This window comes from Emys orbicularis, chromosome 2 (assembly GCF_028017835.1).
Source record: "Emys orbicularis isolate rEmyOrb1 chromosome 2, rEmyOrb1.hap1, whole genome shotgun sequence".
Classification (NCBI taxonomy): domain Eukaryota; kingdom Metazoa; phylum Chordata; order Testudines; family Emydidae; genus Emys; species Emys orbicularis.
Genome location: NC_088684.1, coordinates 177821562 through 177839892, shown reverse-complemented (window position 1 = coordinate 177839892; position 18331 = coordinate 177821562). Strand labels below are relative to the sequence as shown.

Here is an 18331-nt window from a genome sequence, read left to right as displayed (position 1 = left end):
GGCTTGGCTTCCTTCATTGAAGTTCAGATGCCTTGCCTTGGCAGTTTGGGTTTGGCTTCTTGATTGGAGGGGGAGAAATCGTGGCACTAGGATGAAATATCATTGATGGTAGATTGTGCAGATCTTCATGTGATCGTCCATCTCCTTGTTTACAAGTTTAGATCAACAATAAAATAGTGAGATTTTGAATTTATCTGTTTGAAACAGGGTGATTTGTATCTTTTGGAGCTGTTGTTTTAGCCTCTCTGCAAACTTAGGCAGATGTAATTCTATTGCTTATATTCAGGCCTTATCTGCACTGGGAATTTGCTCCAGTTACAGCTATCAGTGACTAGCCATCAATGTAGTTGTAATGCTGCAGACTCCTAGCATAGTGGTACATTTTACTCCTGTTTCAAGCGGGGTAAGATGCACCAGTTCAAATTATGGCTTACGGTAGCTTTGTCCAACTGCACTGCTGCAGCTACACTGGTGGCTGGCTGGCTGCCAATGGCTAAAATCCCTCAGGGTAGACAAGGCCTTGGTTCTTGTTTTGAATGTTTTTTTTCATAGCAGTGAGAGCTGAAGACTTTTTTACAATGAGAGTTTAGATCAGTGGTTCTCAACTGATTCACCATTGTGGGCTGCATATGCAGCTCTCTATATGTTATGTGGCTGGCATCCACACAATATATATACTACTGTATGGCTCTGAGAATGTCACATGGGCCACAATTGTGTGCTGATTGGGCCATGGGTTGAGAACCACTGATTTAGATTTTGGAAGGCAAGTTTGGGGGAGGTAGGTGTATGCTGTGTACATGTGTACTACTCCAATACAAGCCCTGAGCAAAAGTTACCTAATTTGTCAAGGATCCGAGGGGACTTCCTATTCAGGAGGTTTACTAGCAGTTCAGAATTTTTTTTGGAAAAAATATTAGCCACTCCCAACATCATTTATACATATACATATATGTTCCTTCTAGGCTACTACAAAGGAGGTTTCTGTCTGGATTATGGTTTTCTGTCTCATTTGAGAATAAAGACAGGATAACGGTCTTTGTTCTGGAAACAAAGCAGTGTGATATAATTTATTCATGTAAATTTCATGCTCATTTCTGTTCATACTGTTCTTTAGATAGACTGATGTATGCTCAGAAGAAGTAATTACAGTTCTGTGCCTAGATATTTCCATTTTGTTTCTTGCCAAATTCCAAAGATCTCCTAAAAAGGAGAAGTTTGTTTTCTGGATTGTGATTATGATGATCACTTTTTGGCTGCTTAAAAACAAGAATTAAGGTGAAATGCTAGGAAGAACTGTCTAACTTGTTTGATTTAAATGAAGAATTTATGGGGAATATTATTATATCAGACTTCTATTTCAACTCAGTATCTTATAACACCATACTTTGTGTCTTCCATCTTTCCTTTATTGCTAATCAATGTTTATATGTGGGATTAATTTTAAATATTGCAGCCTAAGATTGGTTAGTAATACTATTAATTTAAACATACAGTATAGTATAGTCTTGATTAATTTGACAATTGATTTTTATGAATCAATAGTTCTCCGCTCTCTTTGGTTGTTTAATACATCTTTTACTGTGACCTTCCCCTCAAAGTGTAGAGTGTTTATGGAGGTTGGATTCATTTCCTTTGTATGTAGTTATATTTCTAGCGGGGGAGGGGGGAGGGAGAGGTTTCTTCACTTATTTAAAAAAAAAAATTTTAATTGTATCCAGGATGTGTAATTAAAACAAACAACCTCTACACCCTATTTTTTCCAAGCAAGTAATGTTGCTTCTTCTAACTCCCTTGCATTAATGAAGAAAACTCACCTTAAAAACACCCCTCCCAAACTATTTGTTCCCTCATTCCACTCTAAGAATAATGTTCAAACAAATGGTAAACAGTTCAGTGAAGAATGATTTATTATACATGCTTAAAATGTCATACAATGATTATTTTTATATTGCAACATTAATTTTTTATGCTTGCATGAAAAGTCTATCCCAAATCAACAAGTAATATAATTTGTACTGTACATTTCTTATGTTAGATTTTAGTAAAAATCAGTCATGCATTCTTAGTTTTTAAAAGTCTAGGCGATGTTTTGTGCTAAAACCCCCAAACCAAAACGTTTGAAGCTGTTCCATTGTACATAGATAGTGAAAGAGTGTTTGGAGTAGGGGGCTGGACCCAGGGTCTCCCACCTCTCAGAGGGGTGCCCTAAACACTAGACTACACAGTCATTCCTCTTCAAGTGATTGCTCATGTGTATTCCGCAATAGGTGTGCATGCTTGCCACGTGCACCGGTGCCGGAAGTTTTTCCCCTAGCAGTACCCGTAGGGGAACGTTCAAGCGACCCCTGGAGTTGTGCCTCCATGGCACGGCCTCCATGTGTGCTCCCCTCCCCCCCTTGGTGGTAAACAACACCAAGTCCATGTTAGTCCCAGTTCAACGCATAGAGTTTATTGGGGCGGTCCTGGATGCCTTATCGGCCAGAGCCTCCCTCCCACTGGATAGGTTCGAGACCCTGAAGGGGCTTATCGACACGGTCACAAGGTTTCCGGTGACAACAGCCAGAGCGTGCCTCCAGCTCTTGGGTCATATGTCGGTGTGCACGTATGTGGTCCGTCATGCCAGACTCAGGATGGGGCCCCTCCAGCTCTGGCTGGCCTCAAAGTTCTCCCAGGCAAGGGACAGGATGGACAAAGTCCTCACGGTACCCAAACCAGTGATCACCTCCCTATGGTGGTGGTCCTCCCCGAGAAACATGCTCCATGGGGTCCCGTTCAGGGGCAGGGCCCCGTTGCTGGAGCTGGGTCCGACGCGTTGGACCTGGGATGGGGGACCCATGTGGGGAACGTTCAGACCCAAGGTCTGTGGTCGGCTCGGGATCTCACCCTCCACATAAACGTCAAGGAGCTCAGGACGGTATGGCTGGCGTGCATGGCCTTCTGCTCGCACCTGGAGGGCCAGGTGGTCAGGGTCCTCACGGACAACACGGCCTCGATGTTCTATATCAACAGGCAAGGTGGGGCCTGATCCTGTTCCCTCTGCCGCAAAGCCCTCAGGCTGTGGAACTTTTGTATAGCCCATGACATCTGCCTACAGGCTTTCCATCTGCCGGGTGCCTGGACCGCGTGGGCGGATTGCTTGAGCAGGGACTTCTCCTCTCAGCACGAGTGGTCTTTCCACCCAGAGGTGGTGCACAGACTTTTCCAAGTGTGGAGAACTTCCCAGCTGGACCTGTTTGCGACTTGGCAGAACCGTCGCTGTCCCTGGTTCTGCTCTGGGGAAGGGGGGGGAGGGGCTGGGACACGGCGCTATCTCTGATGCCTTCCTCCTGTCCTGGTCAGGCCAGTTTCTCTATGCCTTTCCCCCATTCCAGCTGATCAGCAAGGTCCTGGAAAAGATAAAGACGGACAAGGCCCGGGTCCTTCTGATTGCCCTGGCATGGTCCAGACAGCATTGGTACGGGACCCTCATGTGCCTGGCGGTCGCCCCACCGTGGCCACTGTTGTCCCGCCCGGACCTGCTCTCCCAGGACCAGGGCCGCCTCCTCCACCCCAACCTAGCGGCACTCCACTTCACGATGTGGCTGCTCAATGGTTAGGTAGGGAGGAAAGAAAGTGCTCGGAAAGGGTTCAGTGCGTCCTCCTAGAAAGCAGGCAGCCCTCCACACGCCGAGCCTACTTGGCAAAGTGGTCTCAGTTTTCCAGATGGGCGGACGAGCGGGGTGTTTCCCCGGTGGCCGCCCTGATCCAGATTATCCTGGACTACCTACTTCACCTTAGAGCCCAGGGCCTGGCGCCCTCGTCAGTCAAGATGCACCTGGTGGCCATATCGGCCTTCCATCTGCTGGTGCAGGGCCACACAGTATTCTCCTATGCTATCAGTGGCCGATTCCTTAAGGGTTTGGATTGTCTCTTCCCGTATGTTAGGCCCCCAGTCCTGCAGTGGGACCTAAACTTGGTGTTGGCCCGTCTCACGGGGCCCCCGTTTGAGCCGCTAGCCACCTGCTCCTGGTCACACGTCTCGTGGAAGGTGGCCTTCCTGGTTGCGATCACGTCGGCTAGGGGGGTCTTGGAGCTCAGGGCCCTGACCTCCGAGCCCCCGTATATGGTATTTCATAATGATAAGGTCCAGCTCCACCCACACCCCTCGTTCCTCCCGAAGGTCTCCGCCTATCGTATGGGTCAGGACATTTTTCTGCCGGTCCTCTGCCCCAAGCCCCATGCGTCCAGTGAGGAGCACCGCCCCCGCATGCTGGATGTGAGATGGGCTCTGGCTTTCTACCTGGCGCGGACCAAGCCATTCAGAAAGTCCTCGCAACTGTTTGTTGCCTCGGCTGAGCGCATGAAAGGTCGGCTATCTCCACTCAGCGGCTCTCCAACTGGATCGCCTTGTGCATCTGTACGTGTTATGACCTGGCGGGAATCCCTCCACCACCAATTGTGAAGGTGCACTCGACTCGGGCACAGGCCTCGTTGGCTGCCTTTTTGGCCCACGTCCCCATTCAGGACATTTGTAGGGCTGCCACCTGGTCTTCGGGTCACACATTCACTTTGCACTATGCGATCGTCTCCCCGACCAGGGATGACGCCGGGTTCGGCAGGGCTGTGTTCCGTCCTGAGAATTTGTGAACTCCTACCCACCTCCAACAGATATAGCTTGGAATTACCTATTGTGGAATACACATGAGCAATCACTCAAAGAAGAAAAGACAGTTACCTTTTCCGTAACTGGTGTCCTTCAAGATGTGTTGCTCATGTCTATTCCACATCTTGCCCTCCTTCCCCTCTGTCAGAGTTGTCTGGCAAGAAGGAACTGTGGGTGAGGGGGAGCGCGCAGCACCCCTTATACCGTACTATGGAGGTGCCAGTCCAGGGGACGCTGGGGCGCTCCCCTACGGGTACTGCTAGGTGAAAAACTTCCGGCACTGGTGCACGTGGCGAGCACGCACACCTATTGTGGAATAGACATGAGCAACACATCTCGAAGAACACCAGTTACGGAAAAGGTAACTGTCTTTTCTGTCTTGCGCATCCAATGACTATATAAGTATTTATCCACAGTGGAACAATCATTTGGGGGTGGAGGGTGGGGAGAGAGAGAGAGAATGAGAATGAATGAATATGAACAACTCACTCTGTAGATCAGTGGTTAGGGTGCCTACCTGGGAGGTGGGAGGCCCTGTGTCCGGTCCCCCTTCTCCAATCATTCCTTCATTATTTATACACAGTGGAACAGCTTTAACAGTAGAGACTGAAGGAGACTGGTTTCAGAATATGCCATATCTCAGTGTTTAGAGCATTTTCTTGAGAGGTAGGATTTCAACAGGGGTCTCCCGTCTCCCTCTCTGGTGGGTGGGTAGGGGAATTGAACCTGGACTTTCCACATCCCAGGTGAATACTCTAAATATTGGGCTACAAGTTACAAGGCAGGTGGCACCACCACCACCTCCTCCAACTCCACCTCCTCTGGTGACCAGATTTTGGATGGGACCCAATCTGGTAGACTGCTCTGAGAACACCTGCTGGATTGGACACTGCGATTTAGGCTGACAAACACCTGTGTTCCCCCAGTTTATGAATTGCTCTGCGGTTTAGGTGGGAGGTAGGCAGGCCTCCAGATGCCTAGAGTGAGGCAGTGATGCGCATGCTCAGAGGTGGGAACTTTTATCCTGAAAACTTAGGCACCGAGTGAATTTAGGTACCTACAGAGTTTGGTGGGAATTTGTGAATTGCAATGGAGCCTAAAACTGGGACGTAGATGCCCAAGTGTAGGGTTTTGGCACCACAGTATCTTTGTGGATCTGAGCCTGATGGGTGGCATCCCCACTGCTTCATTTAAATGAGTAATTCTGAAAGACTTTGTTTGGTTAAAGGAGATATACAAACAGATAATCCTTTTTCGAGGCCCTCTGCTGCATTATTCCTTTGCCTCAGCCTGAACCCTCAAGGAACACAGGTGCAGTAGGGCTTTCCTTAACCCTGCTGTCATGTTAGGGAAAAGGTTTCCATGAGCAGGCACCAGATTCTCCTTGCACACTTAAAAATACATATAGCTTTCCAGGTGGAATACGTTGTAAGTTACTAGTATTTCCACGAGGTGCAACATGAACAGTGTATATGTACAGACAATACGTTGTGACTTCTACATCTCCTAATATGGGTTCAATTATAGCTCTTACGAGTGTAAGCTGCATTGGGGAGAAGAGGTAGGTAGGTAGGTCTTCACTCAATCAGCAGTGGGTAGTTGATAGTAGTATTATGCCTTTGTAAGGCCTAGTATTTCTGGAGGTGTATGGAAAGTGATGTCCCTTGCTATATCTGCTCAACAGATGTAGCCTGCACTCTTCCTAGCAAAGCCATCCCCTCGCCAGGCCACTTGTTCTGTGCCAATACCAGCTTTCCCCCTCTTTTCCTGTCCTCTCTTTCTTCCTCACATTATGCTTCTCCAATGCATCCCCACATGTGGTGAAATAATTTAGTCCTAATTGTCTCTGTTCTACCACCAACAAAGTTTTTGATTCTTGGGAGCAAAAATGTTTGTAGGACATGAGTGCTGATGCTAGCTGACTCAGATGTTTCCCAGAAATAGCAATGCAGCTGCAATTATGGATGTAGAGTCATTTAGCAGTTAGATCAGGATGCCTGATATTTTATTCCTAATCTGCCAATGACTCGTCATGTCGACATGTGACTATTGGCTGGGCATTGAACTTATTGGTACCTGTTTCCCAATCAGTCAAATGAATATAGCTCCTCTTCACACTTGGAGTTCCTTGGATGAAAATATTCTATATAAATGCAAAGTATTGTTATCTTGGATGCACCATTTTGTCTGACGGTGCTCAGTTAATCAACTGAAATCAATTAAAAAAACAAAACAAACCTACACTTCCAGCTCCCTTCCACACATCAGTCTGAATATTTTGTGTGAAAGGAAGTGAGGGAGGGTAGTACTCACAACAGAAGAAAGTTCGCACAAAGAAAGCAAGACGGCCCAGTACAACAGCTTAGAATTCAAATATGCTTTGATGAACATTCTCTCCCCCTCCTCTCCAAAGGAGCATCAAACAGTGGTCCATGACACTCTAAGGGCAAAATCAATAAAATGATAGGTTCTGTGATTTCTGTGATCTTGTGGTAAACCTGCAACCTTTAATTATAATACATTAATGTCCTTAACAAGAAATAACTGTGCACAGTCACATGGTTATTCAGATCTTGTAGAGTTCAAGTAAATCTTTAACCCGTTAGACTGGGGATGGGCAAACTTTTTGGCCCGAGGGCCACATTGGGAAATAGAAATTGTATGGCGGGCCAGGAATGCTCACAAAATTGGGGTTGGGGTGCGGGAGGGGGTGAGGGCTCTGGTTGGGGGTGTGGGCTCTGGGGCTGGGGATGAGGCATTTGGGGTGTAGGAGGGTGCTCTGGGCTGGGACCGAGGGCGGGAGGGGGATCAGGGCTGGGGGAGGGGTGCAGGTTCTGGCTGGGGGTGCGGGCTCTGGAATGGGGCTGGGGATGAGAGGTTTGGGGTGCAGGAGAGTGCTCTGGGCTGGGATCGAGGGGTTTGGAGAGCAGGAAGGGGATCAGGGCTGGGGTAGGGGGTTGGGGCCTTTGGGAGAGGCTCAGGGGGTGCAAGCTCCGAGTGGTGCTTACCTCCCCCGGAAGCAGTGTCATGTCCCTTCTCCGGCTCCTATGCGGAGGCGCGGCAAGGCGGCTCTGCACACTGGCCCATCCACAGGCACCGCCCCTGCAGCTCCCATTGGAGCACGTAGGAGCCGGAGCGGGGCCATGCCGTGACTTCTGGGAGACGCATGGTGTGGCCCGCGACCCGGCTGGAGCGTGGGAGCGTGGCCGAGCTGCATGGTACGACTCGCGGGCCGGCTTAAAATGGATCCAGCCCGTGGGCCATAGTTTGCCCATCCCTGCGTTAGACCCATATCAGGGGCTCTGATCCGTAGATCAGGCTCTGATCCATAGTGTTATAGAACTCTTGACATTCCAAATAGTCTGACACATTCTCACAGACTTGTGCCCTCTGTAGACACTGACACGTATGCCAAGTGTATGTAAAATGCTATCCAGCAGTATCTGGTACAGCCGTGAGATGATTCTTTCTCTGTCCAAATCTTGTGCAGGGTAGAGATGTGTTGGTTTGGAAAGCAGAGCTGGGTCTAAGCTGCAGTGGGGTCATGTCTGAGGCTGAAAGGGTTGTAAATATTATACGACACTGATTTTTGGCCCTTTTATCTGTGTAGGATCGTCATAATGAGTCTATGTAAACTAAAGCAGCTCTCCACTACCTGTGAGTTCCTGTGTAAATGTAGAGTACAGTGACTGCTTTGCAAAATATGCTAAATATATCAGGTATCATAGCAGTCCAGTTTGTTACATCCACTAGGGTTGGGTTCTGAAACATATTCATAGTGTTGACCACATCTTCATGGAGAGTTTGCCTTGTGGGCAACTCCCGTTGTGATGAGAGTGGTGGTTTAGCTGTGGTTGAACTGAAGTTTGCTCTTGTAGGTCTGGTTTTGTGACGTTTAGATCAGTCTGGTTGATGAACATGGGAAACTTTGAGATCATTTTCCCCTTTGGTAATCAGTACATTTCTCTGCTATTACTGATATGGCAGCAAGAACTGGAACGCTGCAGCCCCTTTGGGCACAATGGGACAGGTGATTAAATGTACAGAGGAGTAACCATGCTTTGCCTGTCTGTGTTAAGGGTTACATTTGTGCAGCTATATTGATGGCTGTAATTGGGGAACATTCATAGTGAAGACAAGACCTTAAATATGACATCTGTAATCAGGGCTGTAGTTGGCTACTTAGGTACCAAATGTCAGTGGTTACTCCCCAGTGTACAGCCAGTTTATTAGAATGGGTGAGAGGGTACAGAATTAGCGACTGCACTGAGCTGCTGGGTATCTGGTGGATTGTGTGGGTTGTACTGGTTCCAGGGAAAGAACTTGTAAGTACCAGTTGTCACAGATATAGGAAATTAAATACTGTGGGAATAGACCTGTGCACAGATAAAACAGGAAAGAACAAAATAGTGGGGAAAGAATATTTTTCTCACTGTAGGTGAGTTCTTACTACTTGTGCAAAATATGCCCATTATCTCCTTGGTGCAACAGATTTTTGTTTAGAATATTTTCATTTTAACTAGAATAAAATTAAAGCATTTGGTTGTCTGAGAACAAGACCTTTTTGGAATTTTTATTTTTCTCAACTTATACAAAATATTGAAATGTATTTTTTTTATTATTTAAAAATTAAAATAACTGCAGTTAATTTGCATCACCCCCTTGAAAGAGGTGTGTAGGAGTAGCAGCATGCCATAAAGTTACAAATAATCTTTTAAAACTATTGCAGCAACTGCGAGCCAATATCCGAGAGATGGAGAAACTGTGTTTGCGGGTCCGACTGGAAGATAAACAAATTCTCCAAAGAATGATAAATCCAGTTAAAGAGGAAGCGTCATTTGCCATAAAAGAATTTCTACAACTCCATTCAGAATCTGCAGAAGAACTTAAAAGACAGTTTAATGAACAGGAGGACACCTCTTTAAAGTCTCCTCTAATCAGATCTGCGACGGTAGGAGGAGGTAGTAGAATTTATTTTTTCTATGTACTGTATTGTGGTATTTTTATATTTGTTTTATGATAGTATATTTCCAGGGTTTTCTGACCAGATATTGTGGAAATAAATAGACAAGACTTCAGTTTAGTAAAACATTATTCTTATGACAAGAGGTGAATTTTAATATAACTTTCAGATACCACAGTTTTCTCACCATATGTAGAATACAGATTATTTTACTGCACAGTTTATGTAGTTAATAAATGCTTTAATCAGCTATCCAAGAAAGAGGAAAAAATTGGTAGCCTAATAAATGTAGTTAAGTAATGAGAGCACTAAATTGTGCAGTACAAGCAATCTTGGAGTTATTGTAGTTACATTTTCTTTTTCCATTGCTCTGTAATGGTAATCACTTAGTACATTTTTACTTAATTCATTATCTATGAAATGATGAAAATTCTTATATCATCACCGAAAGCCTCAATCAGGAGGAGCAAGTGGAGTATAAAATGTCTGTTTACACAGAATTATATCTTTGTAATTGGCAGTAAAACAGTAAAAGTACAGGACCATTATATGAGGTTTTGAAAACACATTATACTACCTTATAGATCATCCAAGGATGGGCCTGGTTGCTACTGCTCTTCTCTGATCTGTCTGCTTTCATGAAAACTGTATCTTTCACCTCTCACTCTTCCTTTCTTCCTTCCTTCCCCCATGAGCACCTTCTTGTCTCTTTTCACCCTCATTCTGTCCCACCTGCCCTTACACTTGAAGCCAAATCTGCAGTTAGCTGCTGCTAACATCTGAATCGCCGTTGAGAAGGACTGACCATTAGAGTTAAACCAACACATCCTCATACAGAAAAGTTTGAAGCTTAATATTCGTTAAAATACTTCGCAAGTCTCACATTTTTTTATTTAAAAAACATATTTTCAGTTAGTGGCCTCACAGAAAATCTTTCCTTTCAGGAAATTCTATGTAATCTGGCTGTTGTATTCATAAAGTGCTAATCTTCATAGTATCTAGTTCTGTCTCCTTGTTGTCATAGAAGTTCCTTCTATAGAGAATTGCACGGGGAATTGTGTGCAATGTCATTAGTAAGAGGGAAAGTCTTTTCACAACTAAGAAAAGAAGACAAAAATATATGCTAAACTGTAAAATGTCTCTTTTTAAAAAAACAGGATTAGTATCTTGATCTGAATGACCTTCATGTTTTTTAAAAAATGGGTCATTTTGGGTCATTGGTTAAAAACCAAGAAACCGATTAGAAATTTTGGGATGGCAGGCATAGCCATAGGAAAATATTATGGGAATGACATACACTCACAAGTCAGCTCAGGAATGGAGAAGTAGTTCACCTCACGTAAAGTGAAACATGCAGGCACACAGACAACTGAGTATAATTATATAGGATTTTTTTAAAAGTTTGCATGAATATGAAAGCAGCTTTTTGAATTCATGGGGCAGCTGTAATATCATATTGCCTGTTCTTTTGTGCTTCGAGGCTGCAGATCTGAAAGCAGATCTTAGCTGCTGATCTTACTCAATCAAAGAAACTTCCTTACACCCCACTTCTTTTTCGCATGTTGCTTCCAATCTGGCAGAGAAATGAAGAGTTTACAAATTCAAATAGCCCATTTAGGAGGCATGTCAAAGAAATGATACAGCCCTTTCCCTTTCCACCATCCCCCATCTCAAGTCCAATAGGAGTTGAATTTAATTCCATTTTAAGCAAATGTTAACAAAAGGCAAGACTCCACTTTTAAAATTACTAAAATTCTTTTTAACCAGCATATTGAATTTTCCAGAGAACTAGATTTTTATCTTGAGTGTAATGAAGTGTGAAGGTACTTTGTAAAGTATGCAGAGATGTTTTTTTGTTACTGCAGTTCTGATGAGATGTTGTAGTTGATGTTGAGGAAGCACTTCCATTCTAAGCCCTATCACAATTGGGTTAGAATTTCCTAAAATACGAACTTTTGAATGTAAATTTCTCATTCATAGTTTCAGCCCGCAGGTGTTTCATCCTCCTCCTCTCCCTTTTTTCTTTTGTTTTTGAAGTGGGAAGGGAAATATTGAAAAAACCCCAACTCTGGCCATTTAAGTTATCAGAAAATTAGAATAACACAACAGTGTTACCAGCTTTGCCCGTTACTTTGGGGTATGCTCATTTATTAGGGTTACTCTTCTGGGGGGGAAGGGGGAGGTTCTGTATTTCTATCAATGTACTGCTTGTGTCACTTGTGTTCTTATACCGAGCTCTACTTCTCCATGCTACAAGTTCCCTCCCAATGGAGCTATCCTGCAGTACCTAGGTTCCCCAGGGCTGGGTTCTTCCAGCCCCAGAAGCAGATGAACACACAGACACACATATTAACAGAGTGCGTCTGAGAGGACCGGGTTAATCAGCACTCCCAAGTTGACCCCTTATATGTCCCTGGACTCAGTAGGCTGGGTCGAGCAGCGCCTCCAAGCTGTCATCCTCATATGTCCCAGGTTCAGCACGTCTCTATCCCCGCTTTCACGTTACAATTGTTCTGGTAGTAACCCACTTGATGAGCAAACCCCACATCATTTTTGGGTGCTGCAGGGATCTTTTAGCTTAGATACGAGGAGCGTTGCTGCAGAGTGAATGAGGAAACCCACGAGGGGATGAGGGGAGAGAGAGAGAGAAGCAACCAGCTTACTCATGAAAGTTATTTATTGCCAGGTAATAACCATAGGGGAGACAGACAAACAAAACAGTTATAAAATAAATCTAGCTTAAACTTGAGTATAAAAGTCAGGTTTAGAAAACTATAACTGATCACACAAGTCAGGGTCAGAAGGCTATACTTAGAGAGAGAGAGAGAGAGAGAGAGAGCTGGGTTCTCACCACTCCATGAAGTTTGAATTGATTGGGGGTCCCAGGTGATAGTGGTAGCTGAGGGTCCGGAGTGCTGGAGTCAGGTAGAGCCCCCAGCATGATCAGTCAGGAGAAGATGAACTGATGCAGATTTTGGATCCAGGCATCAGAACACTTACTTGAGCATGGATAGGGGTTTTTGTAGAGAAACAACAATGGTTCAAGGGAGAACACTAGATTTGTTTATGTGTAAACAAGGGAGAATACCAAAGTTGTTTTGTTCAGGCTAGACAATGGCAGCTGATCATTCCTGGCTTTGGGCAGTGTCCCTTGGTGGGAGTTCACAATGCAATTAGGGAGCTTCACTATTTTGGATACCAATAAAGGATTTATTACTAGAATTGGTCTGATAACTACTGAGCTGGGTGTGTGCAGACGTGGGTTCATTAACATCTGGAGCAGAGAACCCCCATCATGCAGTGCTTCCCTGCTTTTCTGGTCCCAGAGTTCCATGCGGTTCTTGCCTTGGAATCTCTGTTCTCCATTCTGTATGCTAATAGAGATGCCTCCTTGCCCCATCTTCGAATCAAATGAGACAAGGGGAGTTTCCTTAATTCTGTCATCCTTATCCCAGGGGTTTAGGTGTGTCTCCCACTGCCTTTTCATTGCTTTTTGTAAGTCTTTCTTCTGATGCAGATTTGGTTCAAGCAGAGGCTGGCGGAGTGGGGCGGGGAAGGTCTTTCATGAGTCAAACAGGCTGGATAATGTGCCCTGGTTCCCCAAGGACACAGAGCCGCTAGGTAACAACAGAGCCTTCTTACGAGGTGTGAAATACTCTTTAATGTGGAGAAGTCATTAAAGGCTCTTTTTGTCACTTAAACCCAGTGGTAGGCAGGGGCGGCTCTATGTATTTTGCCGCCCCAAGCACGTCAGTCAGGTGGCTTTCGGCGGCGCACCTGTGGGAGGTCCGCCGGTCCCGCGGCTTCGGCATACCCGCCACCGAATTGCCGCCAAAGCCGCGGGACCGGCAGACCTCCCGCAGGCACGCCGCCGAAGGCTCCCTGACTGCTGCCCTCACAGTGACAGGCAGGCCGCCCCTGGTGGTAGGACATCCTAATCTGGTGCAGAATAGGTCAGCATGGAGAAGGCAATTGGGGGCAGGCCATTTTACTTACGGGGTTTTTCCTCTGTCCACAGTTCTGCTTAGGAAGCTTCTTTATTCTTGAGTTACTGATAAACGGTTTTATTTAACAAGTGTAAAATATGTAATGCTGGCTAAGGCCATGTATAGATTACAAACTTTGGTCGACCAAAGTTTATGTCATTGTAAAGCCGCTGCAGTTAGTATATCACACATGCATGTGCATACTTAGCTGCTTGCATCGATGCTAAGTGCGGTGCACCAGGGGTATATCCCAGTGTGCCACCTTCCAGTGCAATGCCTTTTGGGGAATTTTCACAATGTGTTGTGGGGCGCACACGATTCCTGCCGGGGGGCTGAGCGCAAAAGGTCAAGTTCCCATCATGCAACTTTCACTATCTCATAATACCATGAGATGGTTATGACTAACCCATAATTTTTGTGCCTTTTTAAAATCCCACAAACTCACACAGCACTTGTCGCTATCCGTCATCTCTATCAGAAGAATGGAGCCCACGCAGGTCTGCACTGTTGTCATTGATGGTGCAAATGAGGACAAACAATCCTCCGGCACTTGTAGAGCTGCAGGAAGTACCACAACAAAGGGGCACATGATCATTTCTTTGAGGACAGATTGCTAAGGGACATAATGAAAAACAATTCAAAGTTGGTGGCATTTACAGATCAGCTACAGGACAGCTTCTGGGCCTAAGAAATGAGCAACTGACTGGTGGGATTGCATTATGATGGAGGTTTGGGATGATGAGAAGTGGCTGCAGTACTTTCAGGTGAGAAAGGCCACATTCCTGGATCTTTATGCCATGTTCGAGCATGGACAAGAGAATGAAAGCTGCCTTGACAGTTGAGAAGCAAGTGGCGATCGCACTGTGGAAGCTTGCGAAGCTGGATTGCTATCAATCAGTGGGAAATCATTTTAGAGTTGGAAAATCCATAGTGGGGGCTGTTGTCATGCAAGTGTGTGTGGGGCATTAATTGTATCCTGCTATGCAGGGCTCTTACTCTAATATGGAGGATGTTGTGGATGGATTTGCAACTATGGGGTTGCCAAACCATGGTGGGGGAATAGATGGCACACACATTCCTATTTTGGCTCCAGCTCACCTTACCATAGAGTACATCAACAGAAAGGGTTATTTTTTTATGTGGTTTTACAAGTGTTGATGGATCACCAGGAATCACTTCACCAGGGAAGCCCTTTCCTACATTGGAATGCAGTCCATTGGAGTGGTGGAAGGTCAATGCACAGTGTTTTCCCAGGCTTGGAAAACTGGCAAAGAGTTACCTGTGCATTCCAGGATCGTCTGTGCCTGCAGAACGTGTCTTCCAACGCTGGCCTTACTGTTAATCCGCTCGCACAAGACTGACACCAGAACATGTAAACAACAAAAATCTTAACAAAAATCAGCAGTAGAGTTGAAATTCTAATCGGACTTTTTGTGTTTTTGGATGGCTCGGGTATTATTTAAAAACTTAAACAAAAAGGTGGGTTTTACACATAAGACTGTCTGTTTTTGTTGTTAGTAAAGGTACTTGACAACGATAATGTGCGCGGTTGGTTCATTGTGAACTCATTAACAGTTAAACAGTTAACTGATACAATTTTAATAGTTTAAACGGTTACTTTTTAAAACACTATTTACATCCCTAATAGGGAGGGGGCCGACCCCCTGTCACTCCAGCTCCTTCTCCACTGCCTGTGGTTTGAGATGGAGCATCACGGTGTCTGTTGGCTAGCTATGCAGCTTGCTGCCTCTCTTGCTTAATCTTTTCTTAGTAAAAAGAACAGGAGTACTTTTTGCGGATACAGACTAACATGGCTGCTACTCTGAAACTTTTCTTAGTAGTTTTTTTTAAAGCACAGTTTGTGCTTTTTGCCTGATTTGGGCCCCCCCCCCCTCTCTCTTTTTTGGCCTCCAGTACAGGTTATGCCCAGGATCCCAGGCTTCACACCCTGCCAGAGGTCTGTCCTCCGCAGCGACGGTACATTCAAGCTGCTTCTGCTGCCTGGGAGAGTCTCACGTTCCCGCCAAATGTAAGATCTGCCCAGGTTTTAAAAGCAGATCTAAGAAATTGAGGGAAGACGGACTAAACTCCTGCAAATGGAGCTTTATCTCAGACCTGTAGGATCCGAGTCACCCCCTGTGCCTCAGATCCACAGAGAGCCCTGGTGACTGTCTCTACTGTGACAATAAGCAAAGACTCTGGGGCCCCTCAGAATCATCTAGATCCTCAAAGAAGGAAAAAAACCCTTCTCCAGAGTGGGAGAAGAGAAAGGAAAGTTACCCCTTCAGTCTGGGTTTCCGGAGACCTCTGATACTATCATCTGCAACAGTAACTCGTCCTCCGGTACCAACACAGTCACCAGCCTATCACAAACATTTTGGGTCCAGAGGGAACAATGTCAAGCCCACATAACAGAAGGCCAGACAATCGCCAGGGCATCTCTCCAGGCCTCACTTGATGCAGCCAACATAGCTCATGCTCCATGGCTACAGCAGTAATCGTTCATTGAGATTTTTGGCTGCAGTCCTCTGGTCTGCCCCACAAGGTACAAAACACTGTCAAGGACCTTCCCTTCAAGGGACCCAAATTGTTTAGTGATCCCACAGATGGGTCCCTTCATTCTCTTAAAAACTCCCAGGTGACACTGCAATCTCTGGGCATCTATGCACCTATGGCAAAGAGAAACTACAGTCCAGCACGGCTGGCTCAACAGTTTCACTCAGTCCCTATGAGTAAGGCTGCAAATTTGTCATTGAAGTCACAGATTCTGTGATTTTTTTTTTGTCACCTCCATGACTTCTGCAGTGGCCAGTGCGCCTGGCTCAGGGGCAGCTCAGGCAGCCCCTGCACCAGTCCCACCGGCTGCTGCTGGGGCAGACTCAGGCCACCGCCCCAACACCCCCCAGCAGCAGAGTTTGGTTGTGGGAGGGGGCAAGGGGTTGGGGCACGGGATGGGTCACAGGCCGTGAGTTTTTGTTTAATGTCTGTGACCTGTCTGTGACTTTTACTAAAAATACCCCTGACTAAAACGTAGCCTTACCTATGAGCCCATGAGAACAGCTGAGCACCCCAGGAAGAAGCGCACTTAAAAAGAAGACCATCCTCTTCAGTGACCTCCCAGCTGGTGACATCCTCGAAACGGCTGTTATGACCCATTTAAGGGTCATGAACTCTCTCCTGCTCCATATCTTACCCTGCACATTATCCCATTCCCACTGTTTTGAGGATCATCTCTCCCATTTCCTACCTTCCTGGGAGCTCATCACCTTGGACAGATGGATCCTGGCGGTGACTTTTACTAGTTACTCCATCCAGTTCACCTCCTTTCTGCTTCTTCCCCCATTCCCATCCCACTTTATCAACCCTTCTAATGAGGCAGAATGTACAATCCTCCTAACAGTCGGGCAATTGAACCTGTTCCCCTGCACTTTGTTGGAAAAGGGTTCCCATTCCTGGTCCTGAAGAAAAACGGGAGGGAGGGAGGGATGGAGACCAGTTCTGGATCTCAAGACATTGAACACTTTTGTCAACTCTCAGTGGTTCAGAATGGTAACCCTAGCAGTGACAATTCCCTCCCTGGTAGATTGGTTTGTCTCCCTTGACCTCCAGGACACTTTTGTGTCCATGTTGTCATACACCCCTCACAAGGATGTTTTCTAATCTTGTGATGGGCAGAGACCACTACCAGTATTGCGTCCTTACCCTTTGGCCCCTCCACCACCCCAAGGTTCTTTACCAAAGTCCTCTTGACCCCCTGCCTCCACCCTTAGAGCATAAAGTGTGGAATGGCCGCAACCGTCCTTTGGTTCCCTCTTACCATCAGGTGGAAAGCAGAGTTCACCCCCTACTCCTTAGTGGAATTTTCTTCTTGTGACTTCTTCTAGTCAGTTAGCTTTGGTTAATTCCCAATAAATTCTTCCCCCCATCCTCCTTTTTATTAATTTTTTACAAAAAAAAAAAAAAAATTAGAAATGTACTTTCTCCTCAGCGCTTTGTACCCCACCATAATCTAAAATGGTATATTCAGAACCCTCAGGCTTCAAACCCAGACCATCTTATGACAGACTCATTGCACTTATAGATGGCCATAGCTGCTGCCTTTTTTGTCTTAGTGATAGCCATGTACCAGCCTGCTGCTCAGTATGCTGCTCCTTTTTGACCCTGATAGTTGAAGTTGTACCTTCTTGAGAAATCAGTGAGGGGAGTGTTAGACCCTGAAGCATGGGCATCCACTTCAAGTCCCAGACAGCCAGTGTTCCTGTTAGCTGGTGCAAAACAGCTAAGGTCGGTACTAGCAAAAAATCTGTGCCACTGTCAGTCAAGGATCTGGGACCATGGAAAACCACCTCAGTACCAGCTTCCACTTTGGCACTGAGGATCGGTACCACCTCCTTACCAAGGCAACACAAGGTAGAAATGACTTCTAGCACCAATCTCCCTCGTCCTGCAAGTAGAAGTTAAAAACTCACTCTCCTCCTGGGAACAGAGCACTAAAGCCACTCATGTATCGGGGCAGGTGACGCTGGCACAAGCTTCCAGATCAGTACTGAAGAAGTATTAGACACCCTTCGTGCCTATACCTGTCAGTGCTGGTGCAGACATTGGCACTGATAGTACAGATGTTAACATACTGGCTGATCTAATGTTGAGGGAATAGTTGTGTCTCTAGCACTGCCTTCTGTAACAGTAATGCTATGGTTGGTACCACTATGCATCTCTATCCTCATACTACTGAAA

At 45.8% G+C, this 18331-nt stretch overlaps 1 protein-coding gene across 2 annotated transcripts in view; it reads left to right on the top strand.

The window, feature by feature from the left end:
* The window catches only part of STX17 (syntaxin 17), a 69168-nt gene that overhangs the window by 29065 nt on the left and 21772 nt on the right, over positions 1 to 18331 (top strand). For both annotated transcript variants that reach the window (XM_065398252.1, XM_065398253.1), the window contains exon 4: positions 9375 to 9606. In XM_065398252.1, coding sequence (XP_065254324.1) covers positions 9375 to 9606 — 232 coding nt within the window. The remainder of the gene's footprint in view (positions 1 to 9374; positions 9607 to 18331) is intronic.